The sequence below is a fragment of the Anabrus simplex genome, chromosome 2 (genome assembly GCF_040414725.1).
Source record: "Anabrus simplex isolate iqAnaSimp1 chromosome 2, ASM4041472v1, whole genome shotgun sequence".
Classification (NCBI taxonomy): domain Eukaryota; kingdom Metazoa; phylum Arthropoda; class Insecta; order Orthoptera; family Tettigoniidae; genus Anabrus; species Anabrus simplex.
The window spans coordinates 340,894,805-340,915,868 of record NC_090266.1 but is presented as its reverse complement, the minus strand read 5'-3'; the positions used below and the strand labels follow the sequence as shown (position 1 = coordinate 340,915,868).

The 21,064-nt window shown below is 42.7% G+C and overlaps 1 protein-coding gene across 1 annotated transcript in view; it reads right to left on the bottom strand.

The window, feature by feature from the left end:
- The window catches only part of LOC136862815 (uncharacterized), a 107,304-nt gene that overhangs the window by 20,205 nt on the left and 66,035 nt on the right, over window positions 1-21,064 (bottom strand). Inside the window, exons 2-3 of the mRNA XM_067139077.2 lie at window positions 18,392-18,683; window positions 10,455-10,772 (exon numbers count right to left, since the gene is read on the bottom strand). Coding sequence (XP_066995178.2) covers window positions 10,455-10,772; window positions 18,392-18,664 — 591 coding nt within the window. The 5' untranslated portion in view covers window positions 18,665-18,683. The remainder of the gene's footprint in view (window positions 1-10,454; window positions 10,773-18,391; window positions 18,684-21,064) is intronic.

Here is a 21,064-nt window from a genome sequence, read left to right as displayed (position 1 = left end):
AAATCTGATCCAGAAATCATCTTTATAATCAAAATTACCCCTATCTTTCATCCGTCTTATCCTTCCATATGGTATTACCTAATAGTCCTACTTTTACAACTTTCCTTTCTAACACATTTATTTTTTACTCTGACAAAGACAGCTTCATGATCACTTAGGACCTATACCATCCACAACTTCACTTTCCCTATCTGGTTTTATCAGCACCACGTCTAGAATATTTTTCCCTCTAGTTGGTTCCATCACTTTCTGATTCAGTTGTCCTTCGCATAATGACTTATTCACCATTTCTTGGTCATGCTTTCTGTCATTTGCATTCCTTTCCCAGTTAACATTTGACAAGTTCAGATCATCCGCTACAATAACGTTCCTCTCTGTATCGTTCCCCACATCGCCGATTATCTTATAAAATAATTCTGCATCAGCGTCAGTGCCAGCCTTGCCAGGTCTGTGCACCCCAAAAACATAAGTCGCCTATTTTCTTTAGAGATGAGTCTTACGCCTAGAATTTCATGTTCCTCATCCTTAACTTGTCTTACCTTTCAAATTCTTCTTTCACCAGTATAAAAAAACCTCCTATCGTTCCTCACCTGTTTCTATGATACAGTTCTGTGAGAAAATGTCCTCATCCATAATATCACTTCTCAGCCATGATTCAATTCCTATTACAATATCCGTTAAATATACATCTATCAAATTACTTAATTCTGTTCCTTTCTTTCCCGGCCAACTAATACGGTAAATTCGAAATAAAATATATCCTCACGGTTGGGATTCTAGGTAAAGCTACAAGCTATCTTGCTTACTTATTATTTGTTTTAACGTTCTTTCTAACTCGTAATGGTCTTCTTAGGCACTACGGTGTCGTATGTATCTCCCGTAGGATTTATTTACTGTACTGGATATATATTTGTCGCATTAAATACTTTGAGATACGGTGGACATCAGCCGGGACCAACCCTGTAACTTGAGAACAGAAGACCGAGGAGTAACTGACTGATACAGCGGTCGGAAAGAGCAAGTTCAGGAAATAGGCAAAGATGTTTCAATTAAAACACTTATGACTGCTGTACGTGGTATGATATTTCATGTCAGAGATATTTTCAGCATATGGAGATTAAATGTATATTAATGCTACAATAAGCAAAATATCTGTATCTTTTCTACCACTGATTTTTGTTTTTATTAAGTCCCTTTCACCACATATATAACTTCAGAAGAAAGGTGGGCCTAACATTTGCAAAGCCCCTCCTAAGTTAAAATTCACGTCTTTTATGGGCGCTAGGCCGGCACGCGCTTGGTATCACAATGGACGTTTGTTCAGGAACATAATAGAATTACTGTCGTTAAAAAAAGGTATAGCTGTGATTGGAAAAGTTGATTGCACAGTAAAATTATTGAATCTTTTATTATGCACGTGTACACAAATTCATTTCTTACTATATATTAACGCTGAAAGCTATGCTCTACGAATTATTGACTTCTTTTGAAACTATGGTCACTATTACTGTTTACAATTGTGATGGAACAGCACAAGACACTTATGATGGTACATGAACGAAGACAATATTTTCTGTTAAGAAAAGTGTGATTTGAGACAAGAATGAGAGAGGAATCCAAGAACAACCTGATGCGGTGAAAATGAAATGGCGTATGGCTTTTAGTGCCGGGAGTGTCCGAGGACATGTTCGGCTCGCCAGGTGCAGGTCTTTCGATCTGACACCCGCGTCGTGATGAGGATGAAATGATGCTGCAGACGACACATACACCCAGCCCCAGTGCCAGTGAAATTAACCAATGATGGTTAAAATTCCCGACCCTGCCGGGAATCGAACCCGAGACCCCTGTGACCAAAGGCCAGCACGCTAACCATTTAGCTATGGAGCCGGACACCTGATGCGGTAAATGAAACGTTGGAAGAATGGAAAATTTAAAATCAGTACAGAGAAAACGAAGGAAAATGTGATGGGAAGAGTTAAGGAGAAGAGAGTCAAAGGATAACAATTGGAGGTAAGGCTATTGAATTGTAAAGAATTTCAAGTAATTAGAATGTGAATTAAAGGAGCATCCATGATCAGAAATGGGAATCAAGTGTGGAATTTAATGAGAGTATTATTTATAAATTATTTGCATCCAATGTTTAACTTTCTAAAGTCCAGTGATTAATTTTAAAAACAGCGTCTTAATCTTCCTTTAAAATAATACCACGGTATGTCCGACTCGTTGGCTGAATGGTCAGTGTAGGCTACTGGCCTTCGGTTCAGAGGGTCCCATGATCGCATACATTCAGCAGCAAAAGTTCGCATGTTACTCTCACATACAACATACAATATGCTTTTCTCTTGTAACTCGTTATAGATACTGATTTGTGATTTCCAGTATGAATAATAATGACATCCTGTGGTTCACATAGATTTCTGTACAACACATATTCAATATTCAGCTTTCATGAACTAGACTTTCAGTTTATTTACAAGGTCGTGTAGAATGCGTCCAGTACGTACGGAAGAGATCGAGAGAATATCCGGCGCGAAATCTGATGGTTACTGCCTGTGGCTGGTTGGAAAGTTTTGTTCTGCGCTCTGTCCTTTCTCCTTGGGTAAATGATCAGCGTACTGGTCTTTGATTCAGACGACTCAGGGTTTGATTCCTAGTCGGGCCGGGGATTTTAACTATGTATGGTTAGTTCCTCTGGCTCGGGGACTGGGCGTTCGTGCTCGTCTTAAGACACACATCTTCATACACATACAACGCAACACACTACCAACCACCACAGAAAACACGCAATAGCGATTGCATCCCTCCACGTAGGGTTGGGTTCAGGAAGGGCATCCACGCGTAAAACTGAGCCAAGTCCACATCTAGTGCCAACTCCAATAACTTGGGAAAGGGCCATGAAGAACAACTCAACATCTCCTCGTCATGTAGTATACGTACTCGACACGACCTAATAACTAGAGCTAGCAATTTTAGGTGCTGCACCTTCATTTTTTTCTCTATTAAAATGCCCAAATTAGCTTGTCTTGCAAGGGAAACATAAAATGAACACCCCTAACTCTGTTTTAGTTGCACCTTTTCTCAATGCAAGCACCTTTTCCCTCGTGTTTCATACTTTTTTTTTTTTTTGGCTATTTGCCGTATTTCATTCCTAAAGAAATTAAACAAGAAAAACGAACGTTTCTACTATAGAGCTTGGTTCTATACGGTTCCTCAGTTCGCCGATAGGATCGTGGGCTCCCTATTCTGCATTCGTGGGGAGCTTAAGCGTGGGCCTGTGATTGTTGAACTAGTATCTTGACGCCCTCCATCAGCAGCGTATCTGCCGGCCTTGTTAGTGTTACGTAGGTGACTGTTCACAATGCGCTTTGACGCCATGTTGCATGCATTGGCAACAGTTATCAAGCAGAGTTGGGAAGTAACTGGGTAAAAGTAATCGGATTACTTGTAACGATTACATTCTTAGTCAGTTTTACTTTTAATCGTTACTTTTTTAAATGTCATTTTTACATGTAATCATTACTTTTTAAAGTAAAAGTTTTTACTTCAAATTTATTTCTTGAAACAAATTTTGATCGTTACATTCTAGTAATTGATATACATCGCGCGGAAGCAGAAACGGGAAAATACATTATCACGAAAAGGTTTTTTTTTTTTCAGTTCTGTTAACAGCAGAAGCAGTAACTTCACTAGTTGAGGATGAGCTAATTTGTTACCTTTCCAGTGCTTCCAAAGATATCATTCTTATGTTGTTAAGATCAAACACAGGTAGCCTATTCCTTCAATGCCCCAGTAAGTCGTGTTTCCAGTAAACGCAGAGGTGTACTTTCCCCCAAAGACGTCGACACTTAGAGATGACAATCTGAAGAACCAATTAATTTATTTGCAAAGTAAATGGAAAATTATCTGAAACGCCAAAAGTCATTAACTGAAATAAAAATGATGGAAAGCGAATTTTGGAAAGGTCCAAGGTATCATGTCTAGTCCCACCTGGCGATGGCGGCCACGTAAGTTTTTTAAAAAGGAAAAAAAAACACGTACACAAAATGAAGAAATATATTTTCCTTTCAAACTTTGTATTATGCTAAAAAAAGTAATATTTCCATTAATACTAGCGGTCTGTAAACCGTCCCCCCCAGCCCCATGGCACTACAGCCCTTTAAGGGCCTTGGCCTACCAAGCGACCGCTGCTCAGCCCGAAGGCCTGCAGATTACGGGGTGTCGTGTGGTCAGCACGACGAATCCTCTCGGCCGTTATTCTTGGCTTTCGAGACCGGGGCCTCTATCTCACCGTCATATAACCCCTCAATTCTAATCACGTAGGCTGAGTGGACCTCGAACCAGCTCTCGGGTCCAGGTAAAAGTCCCTGACCTGGCCGGGAATCGAACCCGGGGCCTCCAGGTAAGAGGCAGTCACGCTACCCCTACACCACGGGGCCGGCCAAGCGGTCGGTAAAGTAATTGTAATTTTACAGGTTACTTGTTGAAAAAGTAAATTTTAATTGTAATTGAGTAACTGTAATTGGTAACTGTCCGGCTCATTGGCTGAATTGTCAGAGTTGAGGCCTTCGGTTCAAAGGGTCCTGCGTTCGATTCCCGGCCGGCTGAGGGACTTTAATCGCGTCTGATTAATTATTCTGACTCGGGGAGTGGGTGTTTGTATTTGGTCCGACAATTTCCTCTTCATAATCAGACAGCACACTACACTACCAACCACCACAGAAAAACGCACTAGTGATTACATCCATTCAGATAGGGTTGGCGTCAGGAAGGGCATTCGGTCGTAAAACAGGACCAAATCCACATGTGTTACACAGTTCGCACCCTCGACCCCACAGGTGTGGGAAAAGGTGGAGGAAGAAGAAGAAGAAGAAGAAGATTTGTCAGGTAACTACTATTTAGCCCAATTAATTTTATCTTGTATTTTCCCATCACTGGTATCAGGTATGCTGAATCAGAAAACAAACACCGAGAAAATACGTGACAGTGCTAAACAGTTTAATGCAGATGGTATTCAGAGCGACGGGTCTATTCTGATGTATAATGTTTGTGATATATCAATAAAAACTGATTAAAAAAATACACCAATGTAATCATATGCAGCATATAGCTAGCGCAAAACATGTGAACTACAATGTAGTAAGGGTGCAGTGCGAAAACAATTCATTGTCGAGGCAATGGCTTCTTAAAATTCAAGATTTTTTTGTATTGTTTTTACTGAGACAGCAAAGACATTTGTGGCGTGTGGTATTCCTCATTTTAAGCTTAATAACCCTATTATGAGAATGTATTTGCAAAAATATACTGGTAAGTCTGTTCCAGAAGAAAACACCTTATGAATATCATATCTTCAGCCTCTGCATGAAGAAAAATGACAACAGATCATGCAAGTAATAGATATAACAGTTTGTATATTCTAGACATTTTTATATCACCACTAAATGGACAGCAAGTGAGTTGAAAATGTACTTACTGAATTAAACCAACAATTCCAGTGTGATCCAAAGTATTAATGATGCATGTATTTTACTGTGGCTTGAAGGAATACAGTATGATCGAGTGTAGCTAGTACTTTACGAGTTATCGGCATCTGCCAACCTGAAGCCTATGTATTGAAATCTAAAGCACGTGACCTGTATTGCACATGCATTGCATCAGGTTTGTGAAGCAATAAAAGATGAATATTCATATGCAAATACATTTTATCTTGCATTAAGAGGTTACTAAAAAAGGCTTCTGCTAGGAAACAACTGTATGTTGAAAATACAGGACATCCTCTTCCAGCTTCCCCATTTCTTACTAGACGGGGTGCAGTGTTTAACCATTTTAAGGCTATATGAAATTTCTTAAAAGGGCTGTTGTGATGGATGTGAATGAAGCGCTGGAGGGTATTGCAAAGACAGAGCTTAGCCAGAAACCCTGATGTTAAGGATGTTGCAACAAACAGGCATTTAATATCGACTGCAAACAAAATATGCACCACCTGTGTCTGTTGACGTTCAACATTCCTTTTCTATGTTGAGTATTTATTTAGTGACCGAAGATGCAACCTCACTGAAAATAACATTGACAGTTTGATTTTAATAACATTGTGTTCTGGGACTTCTTTTAGGCATATTTTTAATACATGATAACATGAGTGAATTTTGTATCTTTATATATGATGTAAAATTGGTTTTGGTGATGTTTGTATGAAAATTTACATTTGAAATGTCCACCTTTTTTGCGCCTTTTTCGACTAAATGAAAGCACCTATTTTGCACATTTTTAACCAAAATGTTTCACCTAAAATTCCTAATTCTACTAATAACCCGAAAGTATACTTGAAAATAAATATTTCTCCTCCTCAGTTCTAACATCCTAGATGACGACGTCGCACATCGTCCGAAGCAAGTACGTTACTTAACAAAATTATTTATCTTTTCATATTTATGTTTTCACTAGAAATTAGCTTATAATACAAATAATTTTCGCGTTAATGGTTAATAATTTACATTGCCTTCTTCCTGAGATAGCGTTCTTGCAAGAACTCCATGGTACAAATACTGTATACATGTTATGTACAGAAGAACACTGCTTGATGGCAGCTCAACTAAAGCTTCGTCATTTTCCTTTTCAATGTGCCGGAAAAATCTGAATGCTTTCTATATGTCATCATCATCATCACCATCTGTTTACCCTCCAGGTTCGGTTTTTCCCTCGGACTCAGCGAGGGATCCCACCTCTACTGCCTCAAGGGCAGTGTCCTGGAGCTTCAGACTCTTGGTCGGGGGATACAACTGGGGAGAATGACCAGTACCTCGCCCAGGAGGCCTCACCTGCTATGCTGAACAGGGGCTTTGCGGGGGATAGGGAAGATTGGAAGGGATAGACAAGGAAGAGGGAAGGAAGCGGCCGTGGCCTTAAGTTAGGTACCATCCCGGCATTTGCCTGGAGGAGAAGTGGGAAACCACGGAAAACCACTTCCAGGATGGCTGAGGTGGGAATCGAACCCACCTCTACTCAGTTGACCTCCCGAGGCTGAGTGGACCCCGTTCCAGCCCTCGTACCACTTTTCAAATTTCGTGGCAGAGCCGGGAATCGAACCCGGACCTCCGGGGGTGGCAGCTAATCACGCTAACCACTACACCACAGAGGCGGACCTTTCTATATGTACCACCTCTAAAATTGTTTTCTTGTACGTCATTCACTACTCTATTAGAAAATAATATCACTTTGTTCCTACTTTGCCGACGAATTTTCCTTGTCGTTTATGTAAGAATTCCTTTACTATTAGTATTGGTAAGTACTGAGGGGCTGCCTGGCCGAGGCGGTAAAGGCGTGCTCGGTTTGCCCGGAAGGGCGTGGTTTCGAATCCCCGTCAGGAAGTCGTAAAATTTAAGAAACGAGCTTTCCAATTCCAGAGGTGCATCTGGCCCTGAGGTTCACTCAGCCTACACCAAAAATGAGTACCAGGTTAATTCCTGGGGGCAAAGGCGACCGGGCGTAGTGCTAACCACTCTATCCCATCACGTGCCGTGGTTAACAATGGTGGAAGCTTTTACCTTCAACTCCTCCAAGGGCCGTCATGGCCTGTACGGAGGTGACTTTGTCTTTTGTTATTGGTAAGTATTTCCTCCACACCTATCACATTCATCGTCATCCACAGCACAATATTATTCCTCAATATGGTAAATGCACGAAAATTCCACTCATGTAGCTAATTATCCCCGGTCCGTATTACCCAAACCTACAGCTATTTACAAATTTTCGTCTGGGTTGAGCAGGAAATGAATGTTTCACGGCATTTTGCTCATAGCATTACCGGTTTCGTATTAGCACATTGATTCATTGTTAGATGAGACTACCAAGACTCCCATGAGGACAATGTAGCCTTCTCGGACGACGAACAACAAGTAAAAGCGTAGGATATCGACCTTGACGCCGTATTTTACATAGAATCACCCAAAAGGCGATACAGCCAGCGACGAAGGTCTCAAACAGAACTGTTTGGATACTTAGGGCCAAGCATGTTTTACTTATTTCTGCCTACGATGACTTTAGTTAATGCAAACCGTTAATCGTCGAAGGAATTTATGCATACATCTTCATTATAGACTGTTATGCCTTTAAGCTGTGAATTAACTGACCGCCGCCACAATCCCCCATTTGTACTATTTGTGTGCTCTATTTTAGTTCTATACCTCTTATCTTTAAATCGTTAGAAACTGAATCTAACAAGCGTCGTGCTGGACTCCCTTCTCTTCTCTTACCCTCCATAGCAGAGTCTATTATTGTCCTACGTAACATATCCTTCTCCATTCGCCTCACATGACCCCACCACCGAAGACGGTTTATGCGTACAGCTTCATCACCTAGCATTTATCTCCTGATTCCGAGTACCCTCCTTACACTGTTCACATCCCTCCCTGCCGCTTAATACCTTTCAGTAGGTGATCCATGAACAACTGCCTTGTCTTTTCCTTTTTGTACCTTACGTCGCACCGACACAGATATGTCTTATGGAGACGATGGGAGAGGAAAGGGCTAGGAGTGGGTAGGAAGCGGCCGTCGCCTTAATTAATGTACAGCCCCAGCATTGTCTTGGTGTGAAAATGGGAAACCACAGAAAACCATATTCAGGGCTGCCAGCAGTGGGGTTCGAACCCACTAACTCCCGAATACTGGATACTGGCCGCACTTAAGCGACTACAGCTCGGTCACAGCCTTGTCTAACTCCCTCTAAGTATCTTGAACCAAGAACTCATCCTACCATAAATTCTTACCGCAGCCCAATTGTCAACAAAAATGCCTTTTATTGATTTTAATCATAATAATCTACCCTTAATCCCATAGCCTCGCAGTATGGCGAATTATTATTATTATTATTATTATTATTATTATTATTATTATTATTATTATTATTATTATTATTATTATTATTTAGTCCGTCCCTGTGGTGGAGTGGTTAGTGTGATCAGCTGCCCCCCCCCCGGAGGCCCGGGTTTGATTCCCGGTTCTGCCACGAAATTTGAAAAGTGGTACGAGGGCTGGAACGGGGTCCAGGGGGGGGGGGTTCGATTCTCACCTCAGCCATCCTCGAAGTGGTTTTCCGTGGTTTCCTACGTCTCCTCCAGGCAAATGCCGGGATGGTACCTAACTTAATGCCACGGCTGTTTCCTTCCTCTTCCCTCTCTATACCTTCCAATCTTCCCTTCCCCTTACAAGGCCCCTGTTCAGCATAGCAGGTGAGACTGCCTGGGTGAGGTACTTGTCCTCCTTCCCAGTTGTATCTCCCGACCCAAAGTCTCACGCTCCAGGAAACTGCCGTTGAGGCGGTAGGGGTGGAAGCCCTCACTGAGTCTGACGGAAAAACCAACCCTGGAGGGTAAACAGAAAGAAAGGAAGAAATATTATTACTTTAGCTTCGTTGCAGTCATCCAGTGAGTGTTGCCAGGTGTCCCGAAATTTCAAGAGATCTCCAGATTTTTTGCAACTTACTAGAATATCCGAACAAACCAAAAAATCTCCCGAAATTTCTTCTAATCCAGTTTTAAGGAATATAAAATAACAATGATAAATAGTGCATAATATATTCGTGACTTTTATCGATAACATCGCTCATTAGGTACTTCACCACATTCACTTTAGGCTCGAATTACTTAATCTCTCCCCTCTTTTTGAACTCAAAACTCACGCTTGACTGCATCATTCGAAGGGAAATCACCGACCCACACATAGAAATACAAAATCTACATCCTGCTGCGACTTCAAAATTGCCGCACAAATTCTACGCCTGATGAAATGAAATGTCGTATGGCTTTTAGTGCCGGGATATCCCAGGACCGTTTCGGCTCGCCAGGTGCCTGTAGGCGACCTGCGCGTCGTGATAAGGATGAAATGATGATGAAGACAACACATACACCCAGCCCCCGTGCCATTGGAATTAACCAATTAAGGTTAAAATCCCCGACCCGGCCGGGACCTTCTGAACCGAAGGCCAGTATGCTGACCGTTCAGCCAACGAGTCGGACTACGCCTGATGAATAACTAACTACATATACAGGAAGATTGGGCAGAAACAGAAGATATTACGGGTGAGTGAAATTGTATATTTTTCTCATAATAACTTCAAATTACTATTGCATTCTGTAATTTAAATACATTATTAGAGTTAAGTGCTCGTGAAACTACCAAAATTTTCATTAAAACTCCCGAAATGTTTACGTAGAATCTACCAGTAAAATCCAATAGTTAAAACTTCATTTTGAAAACAATTTTCCTCTTTTTTTTTTTTTTTTTCTAAGGGCTTTACGTCGCAAACAATTTTCCTTTCCGTTCGTATGATCACAGGAGTAAAACATAATTGGAGATAGTAGAATTTGGTGCAATTATCGTATAATTTCGCCTATTCACTTCTTTACACTCCGTTCTCACTTCAACATTTGCAGTTACAGTAGATGTGAAAGAATAGTTACCTCATTCTTAGACGGCACAGCTTTGATGGGGTAGAAGTAGTAGTAATATCCTGGTATGGACGAATGAGTACCCATTTGTGCAGGTCCGGCCGCCAGTAGACTCTGTAGCTGCTCAAATCCCTCAGAACCTTTGACAGAGTTGGACAGCATGCTCACCAGGGAGGAGCCCTTGCTAACTGCCGCTTGATACAGGGCCATCAGCTCATCCTTCGACAATGGCGGTGGAGGATTGCTCGGCATATTTATTAACTGACTGAGGCCCATGTTTTGGTTTGTTGCTACTGGAACTGAAGCCGTTTCTGTAGAGGCCATGTCCATCTGTAAGTAGAAAGGGAAAAACGTATGTGTTTACATTATAATAGTGAATTGTAAAGAAATGGCAAATGTGAAAATAATTCAATTACTATAAGAACAAATTAAAATAATTAAGCGCTAATTTCCGCTACCAACACATCTACTAACATCAGTCATTTAATGCCATACTTAACAGATCCGTGCCTCTTGTGTTGTTGACACGTTATGAATTATGTCGTTTTCCTTTCCTGCTTTCCCCGAATATCATTCCTAAAACATCCAATCCCGTCAAGTTTGTTAATTCAGTAAATTCTTACATAAACTTAATTCATATTGCTGCCGTTTAATCGAATTCAGTCCGTTTCCCGAGTCACCTCTGGCCTGTCAAATGGAAATGGAGGGGCCGATGACCTCAATGTTTGGCCCATTAAACAAACAACCATAAATGGAATTATGTCACCTCCGCCAACGGCCGTAGCCGTGTTGAAACACCGGATCCCGTGAGATCTCCGAAGTTAAGCAACATTGGGCGTGGTCAGGAGTTGGATGGGTTGCCACGCGCTGTTTGGGGGGGGGTAAGGGAATGGAGGAGCGGAAAGGAACTGGCCACCCTACCGCACGTAAACTCCGGCTCAGGAATGCCTCTGCGGAGGTTCGGACCTGCATTCGGGCAGAATAACCCTTATCCCGGCTCTGCCACGAAATTTGAAAAGTGGTATGAGGGCTGGAACGGGGTCCACTCAGCCTCGGGAGGTCAACTGAGTAGAGGTGGGTTCGATTCCCACCTCAGCCATCCTGGAAGTGGTTTTCCGTGGTTTCCCACTTCTCCTCCAGGCGAATGCCGGGATGGTACCTAACATCAGGCCACGGCCGCTTCCTTCCCTCTTCCTTGCATATCCCTTCCAATCTTCCCATCCCTCCACAAGGCCCCTGTTCAGCATAGCAGGTGAGGCCGCCTGGGCGAGGTACTGGTCATTCTCCCCAGTTGTATCCCCGACCAAGAGTCTGAAGCTCCAGGATACTGCCCATGAGGCGGTAGAGGTGGGATCCCTCGCTGTGTCCGAGGGAAAAGCCGACCCTGGAGGGTAAACAGATGATGATGATGATGATGATGATGATGTCACCTCCACCGGCTACTAGCACACTGCAGACGTGCTTCGCAGGTGTCTATGAAGTATGGTCCTGGGCTTGTATATATAAGGTGAACCGAAATTCGCGCACTCGGGCGTCGGAACGCGACTCCTCACATGCCAGCAATAAAAAAATATCTCTCACAAAAGTTCGTCCTGCGAGTATATCCGGCAGAAAAAGAACGTTGAAGAGTGGCAATCTGGCAACACTGCAACCACTTGTAGGGCAACTACCTCTGTCAGCACATATTAGTCGTGTTACGCAGTTGGTGCAGTGGATAGAGAGATGGGTTTGCATGCACGAGATTGTGGGTTCGATCGTGGGTTGAGGCGTATATATTTTATTTCGTAAATGTAGTCCTGGTGGTATGGAATCTGGCATCTTAATCGTCAAAAGCGAATAAATTCACGCCCACGACGTGGAAAGGGCTTCTTTCAAAGCTGACCAATGAAAACGATTGTTCGTCCATTTCTAGGATCGTAGTATATAAGTTCAAATGGTTTCTAGAGGACCCGCTGTTGACGATTAAGGTGCCAGATACATCTGGACTAATTTACGAAATAAAAAACATTACGCCTCAACCTAGCATCGACCCCTCGACCTCCTGCATGCAAACCCAAAACTCTATCCACTGCACCAACTGTACAGCACAACTAATATGTGCTGACAGAGGTAGTTACCCTACATGTGGTTACAGTGTTGCCAGATTGCCACTGTTCAACGTCCTTTTTCTGCCGGATATACTCGCAGGACGAACTTTTGTGAGATACATTTTTGTATTGCTGGCATGTGAGTAGTCGCGCTGCGACGCCCGAGTGCGCGAATTTCGGTTCATTCTGTATAGGTCTACTGAACTTTAAACTGCAACGGCTTAAAGACCATCAGGTAACGCGTTTACAACATTTAGTGGCCTGCAGAAGTGACAGACTTCCATTTCCTTTGATGATTGTTTTCTTCTTCTTCTTAATCAGTTTTTCCCTCCAGGGTCGGTTTTCCCTCGGGCTCAGCGAGGGATCCCACCTCTACCGCCTGAAGGGCAGTGTCTTGGAGCTTCAGACTCTTGGGTCGGGGGATACAACTGGGGAGGATGACCAGTACCTCGCCCAGGCGGCCTCACCTGCTATGCTGAACAGGGGCCTTGGGGAGGAATGGGAAGATTGGATGGGACAGGCAAGGACGAGGGAAGGAAGCGGCCGTAGCCTTAAGTTAGGTACCATCCCGGCATTCGCCTGGAGGAGAAGTGGGAAACCACGGAAAACCACTTCCAGGATGGCTGAGGTGGGAATCGAACCCACCTCTACTCAGTTGACCTCCCGAGGCTGAGTGGACCCCGTTCCAGCCCGCGTACCACTTTTCAAATTTCGTGGCAGAGCCGGGAATCGAACCCGGACCTCCGGGGTTGGCAGCTGATCACGCTAACCACTACACCACAGAGGCGGACGATTGTTGTTTTAAGGGTCCAAATATGGACGTCATCGACCACCTCCATTTCCATTTGACAGTCCAGATACGACTCTGGAAACGGAATGAAATACGATGGAACGCCAGCAATACCAATGGAGTTTATGTAGGAATTTACCAAACGACCACTGCTCAGTCCGAAGGTCTGCAGATTACGAGGTGTCGTGTGGTCAGCACGACGAATCCTCTCGGCCATTATTCTTGGCTTTCTAGACCAGGGCCGCTATCTCACCGTCAGATAGCTCCTCAATGGTATTCACGTAGGCTGAGTGGACCTCGAACCAGCCCTCATATACAGGTAAAAATCCCTGACACGGACGGGAATCGAACCCGGGGCCTCCGGGTAAGAAATCTACTGCTACGTCGCGGAAGAGGACGCTAGATGTGTAAAAAAGAAACGTTTCCGTTATTAACACACAATCTTTTTTTGCTATTTGTTTTACGTCGCACCGACACAGATAGGTCTTATAGCGACGATGGGATAGGAAAGGGCTAGGAATGAGAAGGAAGCGGCCGTGGCCTTAATTAAGGTACAGTCCCAGCATTTGCCTGGTGTGAAAATGGTACACAACGGAAAACCATCTTCAGGGCTGCCGACAGTGGGGTTCGAACCCACTATCTCCTGAATACTTGATACTGGCCGCACTTAAGCGATTGCAGCTATCGAGCTCGGTAGTTCCTTTCTACCAATGTTACCACCAATTATACAATTTAAGACTTTATTTCTGTATTCTACCAAAATTAACGAACCGGTAGAAATGAAGAGCGCAGCCGAACAAGTAAGTGATGACATGATCGTTCAGCTATCAAGCATCGTGAACAGACAAGTGTGAAAATTCAAGGTCATACTATCTCCTTTCCTGTTCATCTCATCTCAACCTGCAGGCAATGCACCGGCTATTTTGCAAAAATATACCAGGCATTTTCATGGCCCATTTTTGAAGGAGAATTCCATAACCTGAGTGTTTCCTTTAAAGAACTAAGGAAAGACACGTCATAAATGTGATAATTTGGCAAACAAGATGAACACAGTCCGCCTCTGTGGTGTAGTGGTTAGCGTGATTAGCTGCCACCCCCGGAGGCCCGGGTTCGATTCCCGAGGGCTGGAACGGGGTCCACTCAGCCTCGGGAGGTCAACTGAGTAGAGGTGGGTTCGATTCCCACCTCAGCCATCCTGGAAGTGGTTTTCCGTGGTTTCCCACTTCTCCTCCAGGCGAATGCCGGGATGGTACCTAACTTAAGGCCACGGCCGCTTCCTTCCCTCTTCCTTGCCTATCCCTTCCAATCTTCCCATCCCTCCACAAGGCCCCTGTTCAGCATAGCAGGTGAGGCCGCCTGGGCGAGTTACTGGTCATACTCCCCAGTTGTATCCCCGACCAAGAGTCTGAAGCTCCAGGACACTGCCCTTGAGGCGGTAGAGGTGGGATCCCTCGCTAAGTCCGAGGGAAAAACCGAACCTTGAGGGTAAACAGATGATGATGATGATGATGATGATGATGAAGATGAACACAATCCATGACGAAACAGAGAGAATCCAAATTGAAGACGAGAGAAATGTTTACCATGCTGAAGCAGATAACGCAAGTAAAGTAAAAGACGAGGATAAGCAGATGGTAAAAACTGACAGTAATTTAATTTTCCACATTGTCTACCAACTCACTTTCTCAATTCATCTGTGGCATTTTACAAGACATTGGACATTTCATATGCCTATGCTAACAGTACCGAGACCTGTGTCTACAAATAAATGACTGCATTACCTCCAGAAGTAGCTCTGTTCTCGGACGCATTTTCAGAACAGAATGGAAACTCACATGTGTCAGCCTTGTTTTATGGAACTATGAAAGACAGTCCGAGTCAGAGTCAAATAACTTGATACAGAATCTAAACTTACAATAGAGAGAGAGAGAAAGAATTCCACAGAATTTTCAAATAATTCTTCTGGCTTCTTCGTCGTTTCTCCACAGAACAAAACAGTGATTCTTTTCATCTTTTTCTTTTTGACTGTTATTCTTGTATGCACCTTCTTTTTCTTTCCTGGTCTTTCCCTAGTCATCTAGGATCGGCACGAATGTCTATCGAGCCCAGTTTTATGGCCGGATGTCCTTCCTGACGCTAACACTTTGTGGAAGGAAGTGTTCACTATTGCTTGTTCTTGTGATGTTTATCAGTATGATATGTTGTGTATAGATGAGGATGTGTATTAAGACTACAACAAACACCCAGTCACCGAGCTAGAGAAATTAACCAAACGTGGTTAAAATCCCTGCGCTGATCGTGTAACACACTCGGGGACCTCTGAACCGAAGGCCACTACGCTCGAGTAGAAATAAGAAGGAAGGAGCAGGAATGTCCCAGAAGAGATCAAATTGTAAGTAGATTTTCTTCTAATTAATGAAGGTACCGTGCTGACGTCCAATTGCAAGGGTTCTTCGCTTTGTGAAGCAGTGTGTACTAAATGTGACGTAATTACAAGGATTGTCTGCTGGTTGGGGATGCACGGAGACAAAGGTGGTGAAATTCTGCACTTGGCAGACCGATGCAAAAAGCAAAATATTCATGAAGGTTACGGACTGCCTGGAGTAAAATTGTTCTAGCAGACTGGGACTATAATGGCAGGTTGATCCGCAAAGATCGAAAAATGAATTATATAAGAAAGTGAAGACACTACAGGATATAGAAAACGCCATAACCAACTGTGTACACTGAACGAACCCATGGCACGTAGAGCCCATGGAAGACCCTGGCCTGCCACAAGGACTGCTGCCCAGCCAGATGGCCTACAAATATTGGAGTGCCACATGGTCAGCGTTACGATAGCTTCAGCCGTATTGCTTGACATTCGTGACTGGGTCCGGAGCCGTTTATATCAGACTGTTCCTCAGTTGGGTTCACGAAGCTCCAGCCCTTAGTCCAGAATTAAACCCCTGAGCTGGCAAGTTCAATGTCTGTATACATATCAACCACTCAGTCCCGTTTCCTGCTACGGGGTCGGGGATGAGGTGAGATTAAATTGAAAACTTGTTTTACGGGCGGATGCCCTTCCTGACGCCAACCTCAGTTGCTGAGCTAATGAAGATTAAATGAATGATGACGAATGAAATTGGATAAGGAGGTGGAGGGAATCGGTTATGGCACATAAATTGGGACTTCCCCGGCTTTCGCCATGAAGTGGAAATGGGGAACTACAGAAAACCATTCTCAGAACTGGCACGCTCAATAATAATAATAATAATAATAATAATAATAATAATAATAATAATAATAATAATAATAATAATAATAATAGGTTTTAAGGGCGTGACAGCCGAATGGCATGAACATTGGCTTCTAACAAAGGCGGCCGTGATTCGAACCCCTGTCAATGCATGTGGAATTTTAGAAATGAAGAGCCATGTCCCTATGATTCTGATTCCACGTAAAACTGGAGGTCTCATGACCGTGAGCACGATATCAACAGTCATGTAAGACTGTACCTATAACACGAACACGTTGTCCTCGACACGCGGAAATTAACCATCCGCGGTTAACATCCCATCGAACCCGAAACCCCTTAAACCAAATGTCAGTGCGCCACCACTCAGCCACGAAGCCAAAGAACTGGTGAATTAAATAACTAGATACGTCTAAGTAAGTGTTGGAAGAAGCACGTCAAATAAAGTCTGGTGGTTACAGAGTCTCTTAGGATAAAGGTTAGGGCCATTTGAAGAAACAGATAGTACGCGAGAAGGAAGTTTTAAAAGTTGACAAGAATGTTTCACTGAGAATGGAAGAACAAACATATTCTAGCCCTCACGAGAAGACACAGAGCGCTGTAAATATTAATCGTATATCTCACCAACCAGACGATTGCTGTACAAACTCGAGGGTATCAGGGCAGGAGAGTACTTCAGTTGAGAAGATAAAAGATAACAGTAGGAATAAACTCGGTGGATGAAGCTGTACGTGCAAACAGGCTTCAGTAGTGGGATTATGTGAGGCGAGTGGAGGATGATAGGTTACATTGAGGGTATCAGAAGTGGATGGAGACCAATGCAGTGATGGGTAATGTTTAACAAGAGGTGTAGAACTTCAACGAGGCCACAGAGCTAGCTGTAAATAAAGGTGTATGTGGAGGCATTTAGTTAATTCACAGAGACTTGCAGACTGAATGCTGAAAGGCATACCAATCTGTAATAACTGTGTATGTATGTATGTATGTATGTATGTATGTATGTATGTCGACGGTGCGCGAGCAATACCTTGTATCCCACAATGCTCTTCCTGTCCATTATGTTCCTTAAGACTGGTCACGCCTCCCAGCCACAAATGGATGAACAGTCCATCAGAACAACGTTCGTTGTGTTCAGTTTCCTATGTTAATGAGTAAAGGAAAATGAACCTTAAATGCAGTATACTGTAGGAATGAGTGAATACTTCATGAAAATATACTTTCCTACAGTACGGTACAATAAGGTTCATTTTCCGTTACATGTTAGCATAGGAAAATGAACTCAACGAACATTGTTCTCATGGACTGCATATCCATGTGTGGCTGGGAGGCGTGACCAGTCTTAAGGAAAATAATGGATAGGAACAGCGTCATGAGATGCGGGGTATTGCTTGCCGACCGTCGATATATGTATGTATGTATGTATGTATGTATGTATGTATGTATGTATGTATGTATGTATGTATGTATGTATGTATGTATGTATGTATGTAACCAGAGATTAACTGGGCGAGAAACTAAAAAATCTCCAAGTTTCACAACTGCATGTAAATTCTGGTTTTCGATTAATAATTGTCGTCTCTCAACTGCACTTCCATAGGTGTTGGACGAAGGCATTAATTCATTCAATTGTAGACAAATATCTTCAAACGTAATTTTAAACTAGAAATGTCCCTTAAATTCAGATAAAATGGCTTTAACATGTTCACAACAACAAATTAAGAAAATAAGAATTTCAGACAGCAAAGATACTGAAAATAAACCACTTCTCCAATCTTGGTCTGCAGCCTGAATGCTGTGCATCACACCCGCTACCCGGGGAACTGTGCGGCGTACTTACATGAGCTGGAACTGGTGTTGGCCCCATAATTTTATACTGCGATGTTTCCTGGTCTTGTGGAGGAGATTCAGCAGCCTTACTCCCAGATGTTGAAATACGATTCAGAGTCTGACTCTCATTCGGGGGTTTCCTTTCCTTCTTCAGATGTGTTATAACAGATTCAAGGAATTCAGCACTGGACTCAACCTTGCGAGGTTCCATTTCATGTGGTGACGAATGAACAGCTACGATGTAAGAGGCAACCAGTATGATGAACAACCTCGGCGCTGCCATGTCTACAAAATACTCTTTCCTAAAACAAAAAGTTAAGAACAAAGTTACAGTAGAAATATATAACACCTCGACCACAAGCATTTATTGACGCGACCACATGACACATATCAGAGTGCTGTCGCTACTTTATTTTAGAAGCTAGGAACAATGAGATTATCGCCTCCAATTCCTTATGAGGGAGTGAATATTGTCAAATAACTGGATCAGTGATAGTATCCAGAGAAGTGACAGTGTAGCGTGTGTTTCGGTAAAAGCGAGAAGGGATGCGCCACTGAACATTTGGATATAGGGAACCTAGGGTATGTCTCAGAACAGTGACAATCAAAATAGTTACTGGGAACGCATGTTTCTTCAAGGCTGAAAATTATCGTAAGCCTCTTGCAGAATGTCCAACTTTAAGACACGTGGTTTCGATTATCTTCCAGATGGTTGGTGATCCTGAGCCTTTAAAAATTCAATTTCATGTAGGCCTACTTCCATTTGCATTAGGGTTTTAAAAATCACAACATGCAATGAGCAATTCTTTCTAAGCAAAATAACAATAATGATAAATATAATGTAACAGAGCCTAACTTCGTTCAGGGTCTTTGCTGAACGAATATAATTTTAACTTACACAGTTTGCTAGTTAGGTGCACTTAGATTATAAAGTTCTGCTGAAAAGCCCTCAAGTTTTTCTGAAAAGTTAAGAACACGGAGATTGACAAAATTAATTTGTAATTTTTCTTATAATAAATTACTTGGGCTATTAAAAAATTAAAGAACTTAATTATTTCTTTCCCTCATAAAATGCAAAGTTTCGGCCATTCTAAAATGGTAAAATCAAGGTTTTGATAAATCTCTCTTCATTCATTATGAATAAAACTACAGGGTTAGCAATACCAAACACAAAACCAGACACTTATCTTAAGTAATTTCTGAGAAGAGTGCACCAAAACACGTAAAAACATTTCCATTGAGCTCATTTTGAAAAACTCTCTATGAAATTAGGACGTGTTTTATTATCTATCATCATTGCACCGGAGCTCACTCCCTGACTGCCATGAAACACTTTCCTGTCCTCCACTTAATTCCATGTATCATCCAACTTATTCTACTGGAGGTTAAAGCAGGACAGCTGGCTACAATGAAGACAGCTCTGATCGACCAATAAAAAGATCAAATAAATGAGTTGCACATCGCCTCAGGGCGAACGCCACAACTCGAACAATGTGTAGTGGTAAGAACTGTTTCACGTAACCTACATAGACCTAATATGACTTTAGAAACTGTATTTAGGTCGATAACGTTTACATTCAACATTCTTTCTTCTTTTTCTTTTATCAGAGAAGAAAAGCTACGAAAACCCAGATAGAGGTGGTCATGTTTTATACATTAACTGTAACACAGATTCATCTAAGATCCTGTCCCGCTCCATGGCTAAATGGTGAGCGTGTTGGCCTTTGGTCACAGGAGTCCCGGGTTCGATTCCCGGCATGGTCGGGAATTTTAACCATAATTGGTTAATTCCGCTGACTCGGGGGCTGGGTGTATGTGTCGTCTTCATTAACATTTCATCCTCATAACGACGCGCAGGTCGCCTACGGGTGTCAAGTCCAAAGACCTGCATCTGGCGAGCCGAACTTGTCCTCGGACACTCTCGGCACTAAAAGCCATACGCCATTTCATTTTATCCAAGATCCTGGCGCATCTCAGAGCCAAACTAGTTACTGGGAACAAATGTTTCTTTAAGGCTGAAAATCATCGGCAGCCTCTTGCAGAATGTTCAACTCTCTTTCGGTCACCCGGCAAACGGTTGGTGGACACTGAGCCAGAGATGCTGTTGATCCGCTATCCTGCATCTATTGTATTCTTGGTATGGTCTCGTCAAAGTGGGAAACAATCACTGATAAAGATTTTGAGATAATTGTCATGTCAATTAATGATAATAATAATAATAATAATAATAATAATAATAATAATAATAATAATAATAATATGTGGTGACCGGAGAGGCCTGGTGCAAGTCTTTTGAGCTGACGCCAACGGGCAACTTGTGCGTCTATAACAATGGGGCCCCACCTAGGACGATAGGACGAAATTTAACGTTGAAGACAGCAGTAACACCCAATCTCGGAGCCAGACAAACCAACGACTAACCAAAGAAAGTTAAAATCCCCCAACAGGCCGGGAATCGAATCCGGGAACCTTTGGGCCAAAGGCCAGCTTGCTAATTAGTTAGCCGCGAAGTTGGACACGTTGATACTCAAAAGAAGTATTTCTGGCTTGATCGGTATTTAGGAATTTTCTGATTATATGACAGCTGTCCAATATCACTGCCTTCTCCACATTGTGATAGATGATATATGGCATGATATTTATGGATTCAATTCATGTAGTATAGTGTAGTAGCTGTTTTTGT